The sequence below is a fragment of the Nerophis ophidion genome, linkage group LG09 (genome assembly GCF_033978795.1).
Source record: "Nerophis ophidion isolate RoL-2023_Sa linkage group LG09, RoL_Noph_v1.0, whole genome shotgun sequence".
Classification (NCBI taxonomy): Eukaryota; Metazoa; Chordata; class Actinopteri; order Syngnathiformes; family Syngnathidae; genus Nerophis; species Nerophis ophidion.
The window spans coordinates 4100459-4118118 of NC_084619.1; the positions used below are offsets into that span (position 1 = coordinate 4100459).

The 17660-nt window shown below is 37.6% G+C and overlaps 1 protein-coding gene across 2 annotated transcripts in view; it reads right to left on the reverse strand.

Annotated features, from left to right (window-relative positions):
* Nucleotides 1–1100: 1100 nt before the first annotated feature.
* LOC133558915 (exportin-5-like) overlaps nucleotides 1101–17660 on the reverse strand; it is a 60242-nt gene continuing 43682 nt past the window's right edge. For both annotated transcript variants that reach the window (XM_061910077.1, XM_061910078.1), the window contains 9 exons: nucleotides 15590–15687; nucleotides 15469–15515; nucleotides 15287–15393; nucleotides 9679–9738; nucleotides 5451–5545; nucleotides 5258–5365; nucleotides 2640–2777; nucleotides 2412–2576; nucleotides 1101–2259 (listed from right to left, as the gene is read on the reverse strand). In XM_061910077.1, coding sequence (XP_061766061.1) covers nucleotides 2110–2259; nucleotides 2412–2576; nucleotides 2640–2777; nucleotides 5258–5365; nucleotides 5451–5545; nucleotides 9679–9738; nucleotides 15287–15393; nucleotides 15469–15515; nucleotides 15590–15687 — 968 coding nt within the window. In that variant the 3' untranslated portion in view covers nucleotides 1101–2109. The remainder of the gene's footprint in view (nucleotides 2260–2411; nucleotides 2577–2639; nucleotides 2778–5257; nucleotides 5366–5450; nucleotides 5546–9678; nucleotides 9739–15286; nucleotides 15394–15468; nucleotides 15516–15589; nucleotides 15688–17660) is intronic.

Below are 17660 nucleotides of genomic sequence, written 5' to 3' on the forward strand. Positions count from 1 at the left end.
TACTTTGGTCATCTAATTAGTTACTATGGTCATCTAATTAGTTACTATGGTCATCTAATTAGTTACTATGGTCATCTAATTCACAGCAGTTCAGACGAGGCACCAAGCAGTGTGGATGTGGAGCGTTTCCAGCCAGCCTAAAATGAGGGTGTCAGAGACAGACACGGAAGGATATTTTTTACAAAAAAAGTTCTCAAGCTTTGTGATGTATCAGATTGTAGGTGGGTTGTTGTTTTTTTTACCCCCGTGTTCATATTTCCTTGTTTGTTGCATTTTTATTGCGTTTCGCTTGATTGTATGTCAATCAAGAGGGGACGTGACGTTTATATTTGGTCAGTATTCAGTGTTTTATCCTTCATAGTTAATATTGTAAATCCCACATTCTTTATTTTCATGTACATTCTGGGTGTCTCATTCAGTAAAACAAAATACAATTTCATTCCATCATAACTATTTTAGCATTCAATCAGACATTATGAGGTTTTGTATTTGTGTTCCTAAAAATAGATATACCGGCTCCCAGACATTTTTTTCTCTAAATTTGACCCCCTGATTCAAAATAATTGCCCAGGCCTGCTAGTAGAAAGTGTTTCTACAGGAAATATGAATACATTGTGTCAGCTGCCATAAGTTCACTAGCACCCCTAAAGACTGGGAGTATTAAATAACATTTACTGTTTGACAATAATTATTTACCTGGCAAAAGGTGGCTTACTCTGTATTTGTCTACTCATGGATTTTTTTGTGTGTATAAATAAATTACTGTTATTGTGTTTTACAGTAGCTACCAGAAACAAATAGCTCACTTGTGCCCCCTAATATTTGGAGTATTATCGAACTAGCTAATTTACAAAAAATCAAATAGCACATTAAGTGGCTTCATATTAATATTATATACATACTGTGCATCAAAAACAGCAATGTTTAAAGGAGAAATAATAAAACACTTAAAGTTAACTTCACACATTATACAGTATTCAAATTCACCTCTAAAATAGGCTGTAATCGCAACATTTTATCCAAAGGTCTGAATTTTGTACCATGCACTTCAAAAATATCACTTTACAGTTTTTCAACAAGAGAAGTAAGATCATGAGACATTTTAAACAAATCATTTATTTTATTCAAAAGCAAAATACTAACAACACTACACTTAAAAATGTAAGCGTGAACAACTTTTCTTTGTGTGTTTTTTTTTTAAACAAAAAGTGGGCAATCTTCAGAGAGAGTGGAGGCTATATTATTGAAACTAATTTGAAAGTTTGTAGGAGGCAGAGGGACCTTTTTTGGTACATTATCTAAAATGCAAAGCTGCCTGCTACATGCAATGAAGAAGAGAAAACACAAAATATGCAGGGAAAAAACTAACTTAGGGCTAAACCTACATAACGGAAAGGAAAAAAACCTCAATTAGATTTGTAAACAAACATGGTAACTACCGGTAAAAACAATTACTTGGACCATAAAGGAATATAAACGTCGCGCCTTTAAGGGCACATGTCTATTTCCATGACACTTAGGCACATGGATAATATAGAAGAAAAGTTAAAAAATACTTGGACTTACTACAGGAAATTGCTCACTCATCCGACCCAAAGTCAGGACTTTGCATTTCTTACAACTTTAGCTTATTTCCACTTTTTAACAAGACGTTGAAATCTGGTTCCGTTAAATAGCTTTCATGGCAAATGTCCCGAATAACAGATGATCCACATTGAGAGTAGTGTCCATCCAGTTTAACAGAATCATATCAAAATAAGGAGTGTGAGCCTCTTAGTATTGATCAAAGGGGCTACCCACATTTTTTTGGAAACACCCTTTTCTTCCCGGGACTTTTCTGCTTTAAGTGAAGGAATACATCCTCAACAAAGATTTTGATGCAAAATATAATCAGGACCTTGATTTATAATTAGTGTGAATGTTATTCCCCGTTGAAAATAAAACACATGTGCTTATGATTTGAGGTTGAGTCTCCGGTTGGGAAGATGCAGTGTTATAATTAAAATAATAAAAAGAAGGAGAATGAATGAAGCAATGTTGACAGATATGTTGGTTACGGCACACCTCAGTCGCACTCGAGTCCCAGAATATGAAGTCGCTGCTCTTCACTTACAAGGAGTTTTTCTCTGGCTCCAAGAGTACGGCGATCCCCGAAATCTCCTCGCTGCTCAGCACATCCGTTTCTGGCTTCGCCTTCTTAAAAAGCGACGGAAGATTCTTGATATGGACTTCTTTCTTGAACTGGTGGCACAGAGCTTTCTGTTGGCAGGAGAAGAGATTTTAGTTGTTTTGCCGACTGCCATACAATTTGTCCAACAAACCCTTGAATCACTCTGCAGATTAAGCACAGAATGTGAAAGAATGCTTGAGTGTGACAGCAGTGACACCCGCTGGCCGTCGTCAGGCATTACCCCAACAGTTCCTGCGATGAGCTTCTTGAACTGGTCTTTCCTCTTTTTCTCGGCCACCTTTTGGGCATTGGGGTCGAGCAGCCGGCGGTCATAAAGCTCCAGAAAGTCGGTGTTAATGTTGGGGATCTGGTTCATCACTAATCTCAGCTCGGCGTAACGAGGGCGCTGAAGAAGGGAGAGGAAGATGTGGGCGTTGTCAGCAGAAAGATGTCTCTGTGTGAGGCTCACCAGGTTGTCGTAGATGTGCATGGCCAGCTGGGAGAGGCTGGCGCTGCAGACCTCGTGCTGCCCGTGAACCTGCAGGGCCTTGAGAACACTGATGTAGAACCAAGAGACTGCCTCGGGAAGAATGTTGCGTCCAATCACCTGCAAAGACAGCAAACAGGCGGATTGAAGACCTGAGAAGAAAACACTTTCAACAATAATAATAATTTGAGCCCGACATTTAAAACATGTTTAATATTGTTCTTGACAAATTGCACTTTAATTTTGTTTCTAATAGTGGCCAGAAACCTTTTATTAACTCAACTGTATAAAGTAACATACACTTATTAAAGAAGGCCTTTGTTTGTGCATTGGTATATATTATAGTATACATTATAAAATATATACCATTATTCATTATATTACATCATACCAGTAGATTTTGATTACCTGCAACATGTTTATTACAATGAGGCCTTTATTTGTATAAATTACTTTTATATTGATTTTAATTGCATCATTATCTTATATACTTACTGTATATAAAGTATTTCAACAATATACAGTATTTTATTACATTTTTTGAGTCAATATTGTGATTTTTTGTACCATAAAATGTTTTTTATTTTTAGAGGCTTTTATTTATTGAAATAATATCCAACTATGAGATGTTTTTATCCACTGTATCATAAAAAAAATGTTTAACGCCGTAGCGCAGTGGAAAAGTGGCCGTGCGCAACCTGAGGGTCCCTGGTTCAATCCCCACCTAGTACCAACCTCGTCAAGGACAAGACACTTCACCCTTGCTCCTGATGGGTGCTGGTTAGCACCTTGCATGGCAGCTCCCTCCATCAGTGTGTGAATGTGTGTGTGAATGGGTGAATGTGGAAGTAGTGTCAAAGCGTTTTGAGTACCTTGAAGGTAGAAAAGCGCTATACAAGTACAACCCATTTATTTATTTATGTACTATTCATTAAAAAAGACTCAAAGGTTTTGATATATACATATAAACACATATATATACTTATATGGGTGTGTATATAAGGGACAACAGGTAGAAATGGATGGATAGATATCTATCTCTATATCGATCGCTCTATAGATCTCTATAGATATATCAATCTGTTGATCTCTCAATCTATATATATATATATATATTGTATTACTAACATCAGTATGAGCCCGTTGACCTTCTAGAAACTTAAAACTGCAGCTCAGCTCACTCGCAGTTCTGGCTTGAGGTGAAGGCTAATTAGCTTTTAGCGTAACGTTAGCTCATTTTGCTGTGTGTATGTGTGTTAGGGACAGCAAAGCCCTGTCTATCTGTTATTTCACATGAACTCCATGGTGTTCAGGGATGAATAGTCTCTCCTATTGCTATTGTACTATTTTTTCAGCTATAGTTATATTAATCATTAGTAATGTAGCAGCCTAGTTTTGAATGGCAGGGTCCCTGCTATCAAATGTTGACAAAAATATAACATTTACATATCAAAAGTCAACTACAGGCTTCCCGATGCTGTAATAAATGAAGCATGATGAGTTGACTTGAAAATGTTTAATGTTGCACTTTTTATATGTAGAAGAAAGGTTTTGTCATTTTATTTCATCAAAGCAACAACTTGAGGCAGTTTAATGTGGATTAACTTCGGCAGAATTATTATAGTGTTCCCAATGTTAAAAGGATAAAGCCATTGTTTACAAATTTGGTAAATAAATAACCGAAAAATGTACATTTACTTTTCTTACTGTACCGAAAATGAACCGAACTGTGACCTCTAAACCGAGGTACGTACTGAACCGAAATTTTTGTGTACCGTTACACCCCTAATATATATATATATATATATATATATACATATATATATTGGTGTTGTCAAATGTATTTTTCTTATATTACATTAATCACCTATTAATTTATATTAATCAAGATTAATCACAGCTTATTACTTGCTTGTATAATTTAAATTTACTTTAAAAAAAGACTCAAATATTTGGACAAAAATGGCATTTTATCTTTAGAATGTCAGACAGGAAAAGGTTTTTAATGTTTTACTTGAATCCATGTAATTTGTTTGCTTATATTTGTATAATATTAAGTCAAGTCAGCATGTATTTTGTCTTTGTATTCTATGCATTGACTGACCGTATAACAAACAACCTGGGTAGTGAAGTGAAGTGAAGTGAATTATATTTATATAGCGCTTTTCTCAAGTGACTCAAAGCGCTTTACATAGTGACACCCAATATCTAAGTTACATTTAAACCAGTGTGGGTGGCACTGGGAGCAGGTGGGTAAAGTGTCTTGCCCAAGGACACAACGGCAGTGACTACGATGGCACAAGCGGGAATCGAACCTGCAACCCTCAAGTTGCTGGCACGGCCACTCTACCAACCGAGGTAAAAGAGCATGTGAGCTCAAAATTAGTTGTTTGATTAATCTGCGCATATACATGATTAATGCAATTAATTTTTGACATTCCCAATACATATAATATGTTCATAATTAAAAATTAGGATAGTTGAAATTCACCACTATATGCAATATTATACCTGTATTAAGTATTTCTATTAAGAGTGATGGGCCACTTTTGAAAGAAAAATGTCAAATATAAGACACGTGTGTCTTAGGACTGCGTTACCTGGCGCAGAAGTGTCCAGCAGATGATGGAAGCCGTGCGGTGACAGTACGTGGCGTCCTTCCATGACAGCGACGTGAAGGAAAAGGACAACAGGCTCATGTAGATATTCTGCGTCAAGAACAAAAACAGTTTAGCGGTTAAAGGTCGAAAAATATTCTCTTTTTTGTGTTTACAGGTAAGGCATAAGCGTGACCTCATCCTTCATCAGGGTTTTTCCCAACTCTGTTAACTCCTCTGTAGCCGATGCAGCAGAAGACACTGGTGTAGCATCCATCATCCCATCTTCCTCTGCACAGCAAGGGAACATTGAAACAAACACACTTAAAATATAGTCCAGTATTTAAAATATATCAATTAAAAGCATTACACATATTTATCTTTTACTATATACAGTAGAACCTCGATTTTACAAACAGGCATATGAGCCTTTTAATTTACAAGTCACAGACCAAATAAAAAAAATACCAGTATGCTGTATTGTACGAACATTTCCTGAGCGTTCAAATTTTTCATCCAAAATGCCTGCAGTGAAACCATTAATGTGCCAAGCAGCACATTTAAAGTTGGAGGGCTTATATATCTCTGTGAGCATTCACTCAGAAGAACCGGGTTGTTGTTTGCTGCTGTGCTAATTGCTACTTTGTGAGCTTCTTAAAGGCCTACTGAAACCTACTACTACTGACCACGCAGTCTGATAGTTTATATATCAATGATGAAATATTAAATGGGAACATTATCACAATTTCAAAAGGGTTAAAAACAATAAAAATCAGTTCCCAGTGGCTTGTTGTATTTTTTGAATTTTTTTTCAAAATTTTACCGGTCTCGGAATATCCCTAAATAAAGCTTTAAAGTGCCTTATTTTCGCTCTCTGCGAAGACACTGGCCATTTCCCTGTGACGTCATACAGCGCTGCCAATATAAACAAACAATGGGAATACCACAGCAAGATATAGCGACATTAGCTCGGATTCAAAGTCGGATTTCAGCAACTTAAGCGATTCAACAGATTACGCATGTATTGAAACAGATGGTTGGAGTATGAAAATATTGAAGAAGAAACTGAAGCTATTGAGCGAATAGCTATTGACGCTATTCATAGCCATAGCATGGCCGAATAGCTGCGTTAGCATCGCCGGTATAATGTGCGGACCAAACGATCAGGACTTTCGCATCTTTTGACACTGGAGCAACTTAAATCCGTCGATTGGTAAGTGTTTTTTTCGCATTAAATGTGGGTGGAAGGAAACGTAATATAGTTGCAAATGCATCTACAGGTTATCCATACATCTCTGTGCCATGTCTGTCTTAACATCGCCGGTCAAATGTGGAGACACTCTGGCACATTCAATGGGGATCTGGCGGCAGACATTTTGGCATCTTGGGGCCAGTGGTGCAACTTGAATCCCTCCCTGTTAGTGTTGTTACACCCTCCGACAACACATCGACGAGGCATGATGTCTCCAAGGTTCCAAAAAATAGTCCAAAAAAACGGCAAATAACAGAGCTGAGACCCGGTGTTTGTAATGTGTTGAAAATGAAAATGGTGGGTGTGTTACCTCGGCGACGTCACATTCTGACGTCATCGCCTCCAGCGCGATAAACAGAGAGCCGTTTAATACGCCAAAATTCACCCATTTAGAGTTCGGAAATCGGTTAACAAAATAGATGGTCTTTTTTCTGCACCATCAAGGTATATATTGACGCTTACATAGGTCTGCTGATAATGTTCCCCTTTAACATTGCAACACATGCCAATACGGCCTTTTTAGTTTACTAAATTGCAATTTAAAATTTCCCGCGAGGTATCCTGTTGAAAACGTCGCGGAATGATGACGCTTATGTTGACGCGTGCTTGTAAAGTTATTGGTTGGAGCGGACATTTTATCCCAGCACCACTCATGGCTAAAAGTCGTCTGCTTTAATCGCATAATTACACAGTATTTTGGACATCAGTGTTGCTGAATCTTTTGCAATTTGTTCAATTAATAATGGAGACTATAAAGAAGAATGCTGTTGGTGGAAAGCGGGGGATTGAGCTGCCTTTCGCAACCAAAACACAGCCAGTGTTTCTTGTTGTGAAGCTTTAATATGGAACAGAGCGGTCAAGCGAACATGTTTCTCTACCACATGTCAACCGGCAAGTCTTTGGATGAGAAAATTGTGATATTTGCGTCCATTTTTTGTTGTTGTAGTGCTTCACTCTAACTTTCCTCATCCACAAATCTTTAATGCTCGTTTAAATTAATGGGGAAATCGTCGCTTTCTCGGTCCGAATCGCTCTTGCAGCTGGTGGCCATGATTATAAACAATGTTCAGATGTGAGGAGCCCCACAACCCGTGACGTCACGCGCACATCGTCTGCTACTTCCGGTACAGGCAAGGCTTTTTTTATTAGCGACCAAAAGTTTCTAAATTTATCGTCGATGTTCTCTACTAAATCCTTTCAGCAAAAATATGGCAATATCGCCAAATGATCAAGTCTGACACATAGAATGGACCTGCTATCCCTGTTTAAATAAGAAAATCTCATTTCAGTAGGCCTCTAAGTGTTTGTTAGCCTTTTCCCCGCATTCAGTCAAAAAAAGCAGTGTTGGTTTGAAACATTCAGGTAGTATCCACAGTGTTGTCGACATTGACTCCTCCTCCCTCTTTCTTCGGCTGCACAGCAAGAGATTAACCAACAAGGTAAGTGTTTATTTTTCATTAAAATTCATTGTAGTGACCTCGTTATTCAAGTTAAGCAGTTTTGAGATTTCCAACTGAGTGCACCATGGTGCTAGTGACATTTTGTGTGTGTGTGTGTGTGTGTGTGTGTGTGTGTGTGTGTGTGTGTGTGTGTGTGTGCGTGTACGCCCGAATGCACGTCGGCTGCAAACTGTCAATTTAGCTAGTTAATGTTTAGGCTTTAATATTAAATAGAAAGTTGATCCATCACCCCTTTATAATGCTTGTTTGCTGTACTGCATAATGCTTTATTTTGTTTTCAAAGTGTACACTTTTTTACTGAAATATAGACTTTTGTCAATGCTTGAACCCATTGCTCATCCATCCATCCATTTTCTAACGCTTGTCCCTTTTGGGGTTACGGGGGGTGCTGGACCCTATCTCAGCTGCGTTCTGGCGGAAGGCAGTGTACGCCCTGGACAAGTCGCCACCTCATGGCAGGGCCAAGACAGAGAGAACATGCGAACTCCACACAGAAAGATCCCGAGCCCGGGATTGAACTCAGGACTACTTGGGACCTTTGTATTGTGAGGCATATGCACGAACCTCTGGACCACCGTGCTGCCCTCATTGTTCATACCGTATTTCCTTGAATTGCCGCCGGGGCGCTAATTAATTTAAAACCTCCTCTCACTCCTGCGCTTACCAAAGGCATGCGGTAAAAGTAAGCATGCGCTAATTATTTTAAAACCTCTTCTTACTCCGGCACTTACCAAAGGCATGCAGTAAAAATTTGAGTGTGATGTAAGGATACCATCATGAAAAGCACATTCAATAAAAAAAACTTTATTATGGTCTTACCTTTATGTAACGCACGAGTCAAATACATACATACATTTGTGGAGACTATTTGGCTCTTGCCTTTCTATTTACTCTTTGCGCGCTTCCTAGTCACGTGACTGCCACTGTCCAATCAGCTGTAGTTGTATGCCGGTAGCAGGAAGTGACTGGTATGCTCTTGCTCTATTTACTCTTTGGTAACTGGGTGCTCACGTGAGGAGGGAAAGAGCACCGAGTTCCCACACCGCCAACTCCAGCGTGCCCTGCCTGTCTGTCGGACCGTCGGCTCCACAGGTATATTAATAAAACATTTTAGCATAGCGGTATTCAATAGCTTGGACCTTAAATCCTACTGAATAGCTCTTAATCTTCTTCCCTTTATGCGATTTTAAATTACCGGTATTGAAATCAGCCTCCTCCATTTTGAAAATGATGACAGGGGAAGTGTCACTCGTGACGTCACGAGTTTGACCAGGCGGTAATACTAAGCATGCGCTAATTATTTTGGGAAGCGAGTTTGACCCGGCGGAAATTCAAGGAAATACGGTTTACATTTATTCTTTTGAAGAAAATATTCTTAAATGTACACACCTTTCTATTTAGGAACACGGTTTGCTCAAGCAGCGACCATCAGCATTCCTGTTCTGTTTACTCTGTTACGTATCGCTGCTCTTGAACAAGTCTGTGCTGACAATTTGGATGTACTTTTTAATTGCAATGAAAAGTTATCGATCTGTGGAAGAATCGAGGATCCACTTAAATGTTTTTTGTTTTTTCAATTAACCATATGGAAGAAGCCCAGTCTCTGAAATGTTCTAAACTCCTGTTTCCTATTGAACAGTTGCACCTTGTATGCATAATATAACCAGCAAGGTAAAGTACAATAGTTTCCTGAAACCAGACACCATTCTTACCTTCTATTTCTTCCTTATTTGGAGCAGGTTCGGGCAGTTTTCGTGAAATACAGCTTACAACTGGAAATGACAAAAATCGAAATTTATTACACTCACAAAATATGCAAAAATCGTAGGCATGACAATCGATGGATGAATTGGTTGTGTCAAATTTATGCAAAATGGACTGCAATACTTGCTGGCAATCAGCATAAGCGCTGCTGAGTCAATCTCAACATTTCAATCAGGGTTGTGCGATATAAATTGCATACATTTTTCCAATGACAAAACTTTTAATTAGGGCTGGGCAACGATTACAATTTTTAATCGAAGTTAATCGCACTATTTCTCTGATTAATCGCGATTAACTGCATTGTATACGCAAAGCCCAATAATGAATTCAAAAGTAGTGTGTAGTGCACCTTTATTGGAATATTCTCCCACATGAACAAAAGCGCCAAAACATTTGTTTTGGCACAATTTAAATCAGTCCTTGTTAAATAGCAAATTTTATGAAAATCAACTCAAAAAATGTAAATACAAACATTTAAGCTTATTGCCACTGCCAGGGTATTTAAGTTATCCTGTTTGTTATGGAAAATAAATATAATCTACATACAAATCTCTGAGCCACAATCATAACATCTGAACAGGCAATTTCTGAGGTAACAGCAGAAACATTTTTTTTATCAGGGATCTTATGTTTAAAAAACTTATATTATAGGTAGTGGGCTGTTTTAGGGAATTTTTGATCAAATTATCCGTAGTAGCAATATTAATAATGTTGTGTTTATTCTGCGTAGTGCACTTCAAATAATTATGACAATATCTAGAAATTGATATGATGGGAATTTTCCGATTGTTTGCTTGGTGCTTTGATAAACTGAACGCATCATATACATGGTACTATATTGTGATGTTATGAGCCAGGGAATAAAAGAACTACCCTACCCAGCATGCAACAGGAGTGACGAGCATGCGCGGTAGCCCGGTATAGGTTGTGTCGCCATGACGACATCTTGTATGTTGTGATATGCGTTAAGAACTCAGCCAACACGCCTGGTCTGCATTATTCATAAATAGACAGACAACACATATACTCCGCTGCTTCACAGGCCGCTGGATGTAGCCGGCAAAGTATTCCCATGCTAGCTAGCCGGTCTAGCAAGCACGCCTCATTCAGTCCAAAACGGCCCGATCTATCCACATTCAGAATTGTCTGGCGGTCGTAAGTGATCCCGGAGTGACCACGCTGTAAGCCAGCCAGGAAATTTGCAGAATTGTCCGGTATTTTTGCCAAATGTTCCATCTTTACCAAGAGCCCCTCCACGCCGAAGCGCATCGGGGCGCTGCCATCTTGTTGAGAAAAGGCGTTAACAAAATAAAAGCATGTAAACAACATACGCAAATGTGCGATAAAATAATTGTCGGCGTTAATAGATTGATGAGTTAACTCGTAATTAACGCATTAATTTGCCCACCCCTACTTTTAATACTATCGTTACATTGTGATAACGCATGTTGATGACACATTCTAGCTGTGTCCCCTGTATTTGACAGCCACAAGCAAACAAACGCGTCCTCAACACACTGGAACATTCTAGCTAGCAGCTAATATCCCTCCACAGTGCAAAGCCAATTCTAAGTTAGCCATCCTCGCCTCCATGGCGGCAAATATTATGCGTTTCTTACAAGTATTATCGCTGGAAGACGAGGAATAGCTAAACATGCTACATCAGGATATGCTAACTGCTAAGGTAGAGATCTTGAAAGTAAAAAGAGGTGGACAGATGGTTAAAAATATTGACAGTCAGGATACGAAGTATAGAACATTGTATATGATCAATACTACAGTGGATAGATCATTTTTCTAGAGATATATACAGCCGATATCAACGTCCGATAAATGCTTTAAAATGTCATATCGGAAATTATCGGTATCAAAAAGTAAAATTCATGACTTTTTAAAACGCTACTGTACACGGACGTAGGGAGAAGTACAGAGCGCCAATAAACCTTAAAAGCACCGTCTTTGCATGCCCCCCCAGTCACATAATACCTACGGCTTGACACACACACAGAAGTGAATGCAAAGCATACTTGGTCCACAGCCATACAGGTCACACTGAGGGTGGCCGTATAAACAACTTTAACACTGTTACAAATATGCGCTACACTGTGAACCCACACCAAACACGAATGGCAACCACATTTCGGGAGAACATCCGCACCATAACACAACAGAACAAATACCCAGAACTCCTTGCAGCACTAACTCTTCCGGAATGCTACAATATACACCCCCGCTACTCCCCAAATCCTCAACCCCGCCCACCGCAACCTCCTAATGCTCTCTCCGGGAGAGCATGTCCCTAATTCCAAGCTGCTGTTTTGAGGCATGTTAAAAAAATAATGCACTTTGTGACTTCAATAATAAATATGGTAGTGCCATGTTGGCACTTTTTGTCAATAACTTGAGTTGATTTATTTTGGGAAAAACTTGTTACATTGTTTAATGCATCCAGCGGGGCATCACAACAAAATTAGGCATAATAATGTGTTAATTCCACGACTATATACCGTATTTTTCGGACTATAAGTCGCAGTTTTTTTTCATACCACTTATACTCAGGAGCGACTTATGTGTGAAATCAACACATCACCGTAAAATATCAAATAATATCATTTAGCTCATTCACGTAAGACACTAGACGTATAAGATTTCATGGGATTTATCGATTAGGAGTGACAGATTGTTTGGTAAACGTATAGCATGTTCTCTTACCATAATATGTTACGTTAACATAGCAGGCACCTTCTCAGTTGGTTATTTATGCCTCATATAACGTACACTTATTCAGCCCGTTGTTCACTATTCTTTATTTATTTTAAATTGCCTTTCAAATGTCTATTCTTGGTGTTGGGTTTTATCAAATACATTTCCCCAAAAAATTAACCTTATACCCCAGTGCGCCTTATATGTTTTTTTCCTTCATTATGCATTTTCGGCAGGTGCGACTTATACTCCGGAGCGACTTATACTCCAAAAAATACGGTATATTGGTATCAGTTGATATCGGTATCGGTAAATAAGAGTTGGACAATATCGGGATATCAGATATAGGCAAAAAAGCCATTATCAGACAACTCTAAATTTTACTTATAAAAAAATATTTGATCATTTTTATTCTTGGTTACAAACTCAGGACATAATTTACTTGCACTGGATACCGAAATACTTTAACAGCAACAATTAAAGGGTAGATAATAAATTAAAGCCAATAGAAGGGCATCATTCAAAAATGTAATGTCCTGTGCTTCTGCTCAATTGTATTTTTGATAAAAAAAAATGTAACCAGTCCATTATCTTAAAAAATTGAAGTATCAGCATTGGTGTGTCTAATACTGCCTCTGTAACTACTTGGTATTTGATGACCCAAAATGAATGTTGCGTATTGAAAAGCCCAAAACTAATGTCACCTACTGATACAGAAGAATAAGTGCTTATTACATTTTAACAGATGTGTAAATAAAACAATGTTAGAGTAGAAAACTGTTTAAATAGAGTAATAATGGTTTTGAGAAAATAATACAACCGTGAATGACGCTATATGTTTCCACACACGACAAATTAGGAGACTTTGTAACACGCGTTGAAATGGTTCCAATATCATTTATATACAAGATATATTGTAATATCTTTCACGATATAGATCTTAGGCCAAATTGCCCAACTATAAGATTTATTTCCTCAAAAAAAAAAAGTCTGAAAAGACAGGTCTTCTTATATTAGGGATGTAAATATTTATACATGAATATTGTAAACTTTTCTTTACATTTCTAAAAAAAATTTGCAAAAAAAAAGTCGTTCTTTAACTGATGTTGAAACCTATATTCAGGTTAGTTTTATATTCAGTCTATACAGTATTTATTCAAACATGTAAATCACAAATAGAGGGGCAGGCCCTACTGGTGTGTGCAGCCCGGGGAACATGCTTTATCTTTATCATGCAGCATTATGCTTCAAACCCCGCTTCCAAAGCTGTCCACAACAAAACAAGCTCCTTGTAACCATTAAGCCTCACTTTCTAAATTCGATTTTAAAAATTTAGCACAAATTGTTTTGTTCATTTTTGTATAGTAGCTGAAAGTGTTGTATATATGGTGCTTCTGAGATAATATTGCTGATCAATTACAATTTTGTATTTATTGAGTTTATTTAATTGTATTTTTAGTATTAAATTGTTCAATTCTGTTACTTTTTAGAAGGATTTTTTTTTTTGATTTCAGGCAAAGTGTTGTACTTTAAATATTTTCTGTTGCACTTAAGAACAACAATCTATCCATCCATCCATTTTTTACCACTTGTCCCTTTTGCGCTCACGGGGGGTGCTGGAGCCTATCTCAGCTGCATTCGGGTGAAAGGCGGGGTACACCCTGGATGGACAAGTCGCCACCTCATCACAGGGCCAACAAAGATAGACAGACATTTCTCCCGTCCAAAGGCAAAACCTGGTAACTCACTTCTAGCTGATTTTGAGAAAACAAAGGAAAACCAATCTATTTTGATGCTGTCTTACAAAGACCTACAAAGTCATCAAACGTATAGAAGTTTTCTTGAGCTTTTATTTTCTTGCCGATTGAGCCATGGATTGAATCTGCTCTCATGAACGTGTGCCCTTTCTCCAGATATTTTATCACAATCTCGAATGGGCCCCATTCTGCGTTTGCACATTGGGCAGCGTCCAGTTTTTATTTTGACCCTCACAGTTATCTGCCCAAAAGAGTATGCAAGGAGAAGAATCAAGAAGAATACATTTAATGAAGGTGCTTGAAACGTCCTGGGCCGATCTTCCAAATATCCCCTCGTGCCATAATATCACATAATCAGCTTGACCGTCGGCCCCCATTCGTGCAAATGTCTCATTAAAGACAATAAGGCGACTGACAAAGAAGCTCCGATTGGTCCCTTGAGATACTAGGTTTTTCTGTTGTATCTACGCGGTTATGTGGTAGTTGCTAGGTCCTGCCATGCGCGCAACAGCTTACTCACGGAACAAATTACAATATCGCATACACTAATGTAAACCATATCACCTAGGAACTCCAAAATTATTATCAGCTCAGTTTTGACCAACATTGAGTTACTGGGTTTTGCCTTTGGACAGGAGATTTACAATCACATTCACACACTAGGGCCAATTTAGTGTTGCCAATCAACCTATCCCCAGGTGCACGTCTTTGGAAGTGGGAGGAAGCCACGCAGTCGCCGGGACAACATGCAAACTCCACACGGAAAGATCCAGAGCGCAAGATCGAATCCAGGACTACTCAGGACCTTCGTATTGTGAGGCACATGCACTAACCCCTGACCCACCGTGCAGAATGATTTTTTGTTGTAATTTGACCTATATTCTTTGCTTTCTTTAATGTTCATAAAGATACAAGGTTATGCAGAGGTGTACTAATAATTTTAGAGACAAATTATACTATTTATAGTTGCGGCCAAGAGTGCGCAAAATGATTTCTTCTTTCTAGGGGCGTAACAGAAAATAATTGAGAATCACTGATGTTATCCAAGCAAAAAAAAAAAAAAAAAAAAAAAAAGAAGGGAAGTAGAGAAACGTACTGATGAAATCCAGCACCTCCCTGGTGAGAAGGCGTACCAGCTGCTCCTCCAGCAACTCCTGAGTCTCCTGACTCTCCTGACACACCACCTCCTCATTTTCCTCGCCACTAAACAAAAAGGATCATGTAACCACCATGTGTGCTGCCTACATTATTGAGTAAGTAGCACACACACACACTTACTTGACAGCAGTCCTCTGGTTAATGACCTGCCACTTCATGTTTAAACTCTGGACAAACGAACAGGTCATGAGAAGGAGCAAGCTTAAAAATGCAGTGATGAGTCAATGCAAAAGGGCAATACCTGAAAGACGTAGCTGAACAGGGGGCCGAGCAGGGGGCAGAGGAGATTGTCGTGATATTCCACGGGACACGACAGTACCATCTGTTTTAGGAACATGCGTACAATGCATTAAGGAAATGTGTTCACAACCTTTTCAGGATAAATTATTAGATTTAATATTAGGTGCACATACACAAGGTAACACAATTGTAGATCTTTGTCAAGTTTTAAATGGAGAGGCAACAACTTAATCACCGATTCATCATTTGAAAGACCTACTAACCTATACTCATTTAAATATGCACATTAAGATCGTTTTTGTGAAATTAAATTGCTGCAAAATTAACTCCATGTAGCCTGCTTTATATACACATATATATATATATGTATATATATATATACACACACACACACACACACACCGTATTTTTCGGACTATAAATCGCAGTTTTTTTCATAATTTGGCCGCGGGTGCGACATACAATCTGGGGCGATTTATGTGTGAAATTATTAACACATTACCGTAAAATATCAAATATTATTTATCTCATTCGCGGAAGAGACCAAGAAAATGTCAGCAATCGTCACACAAACGTCAACCAATAAGAATTTGGCAGGGGAGGGTCATGTCAGAAGTGCATTGTGGGTCATGGAATGCTAACTGCTACATGCTACAGCCGTAGCTATTAAAATGGATCATTTCATCGTTGGCGGTAACTTATAAAAACTGAGAAGGGCTTAACAAAAATGGCACCGAAAAGGAAATCATGTACTGCAGATAACACAATATCAAATAATATTATTTACGGTATCTCATTCGTGGAATAGACTAAGAAAATGTCAGCAATCGTCACACACACATCAACCAATAAGATTTTGGCGGGGGAGGGTCATGGGATGCTAACTGCTATATGCTACTGCCGTAGCTATTAAAATGGATCATTTCAACGTTGGCGGTAACTTATAAAAACTGAACGAAAATGTCACCGAAAAGGAAATCATGTACTGCAGATTACAGATTATATATATATATATATATATATATATATATATATATATATATATATATATATATATATATATATATACACACACACACACACATATATATACATACCGTATTTTTCCGATTATAAATCGCTCCGGAGTATACGTCGCACTGGAGTATAAATCGCATTTTTGGGGGAAATTTATTTGATAAAATCTAACACAAATAACAGACATTTGAAAGGCAATTTAAAATAAATAAAGAATAGTGAACAACAGGCTGAATAAGTGTACGTTATATGACATAATTTTTATGGTATTTAAAAAAAAAAACATTGCAATATATATATATATATATATATATATATATATATAGGTTGCAATCTCTTTTTAAATATCATAAAAAGTAGGTATTACAATTATAATTAGACTTAACTTAAAAACAACAAAATACATGTACATACATACATACATATACATATAAGTATATGTATGTGAAGTATATATATATATATATATACACATATACATATGTATATATATATATATACACATACATATATATATATCTATATGTATATATATACATACACACATATATATATATATATATATATATAATATACACACAGACACATTTATAAATATATATTTTTTTATACTATACTAAATAAAAACTAATAAAGAGCTTCAATTTTTACAGCTTCACCCCAATTCAGATTTTTTTAAGCATATTCTATAAATTTTTGGGTCCCAAATTAAGGACTTTCAAACGTAAAAATGGCTAAATAAACTAAAAATACAAATACTACAGTAGTATCGGCCATTAGAGAAGACCAAACCAATCAAAGGACACTGATTGGATTAGCTTCAGGCAGATAAATAAAGGGTGTTATTGTGTCCTGAGGGCTTATATAACAGCGATATACGAGGGACAATTCTAATAAAACAATCTAATGAATAAATTAAAGAACTTGACTATAAAGTTAAATACACCCTTATATATCTAGTATATCTCCCGTCCAAAGGCAAAACCTAGTAACTCACTTCTAGCTGATTTTGAAAAAACAAGGGAAAACCAATCTATCTTGATGCGGTCTTACAA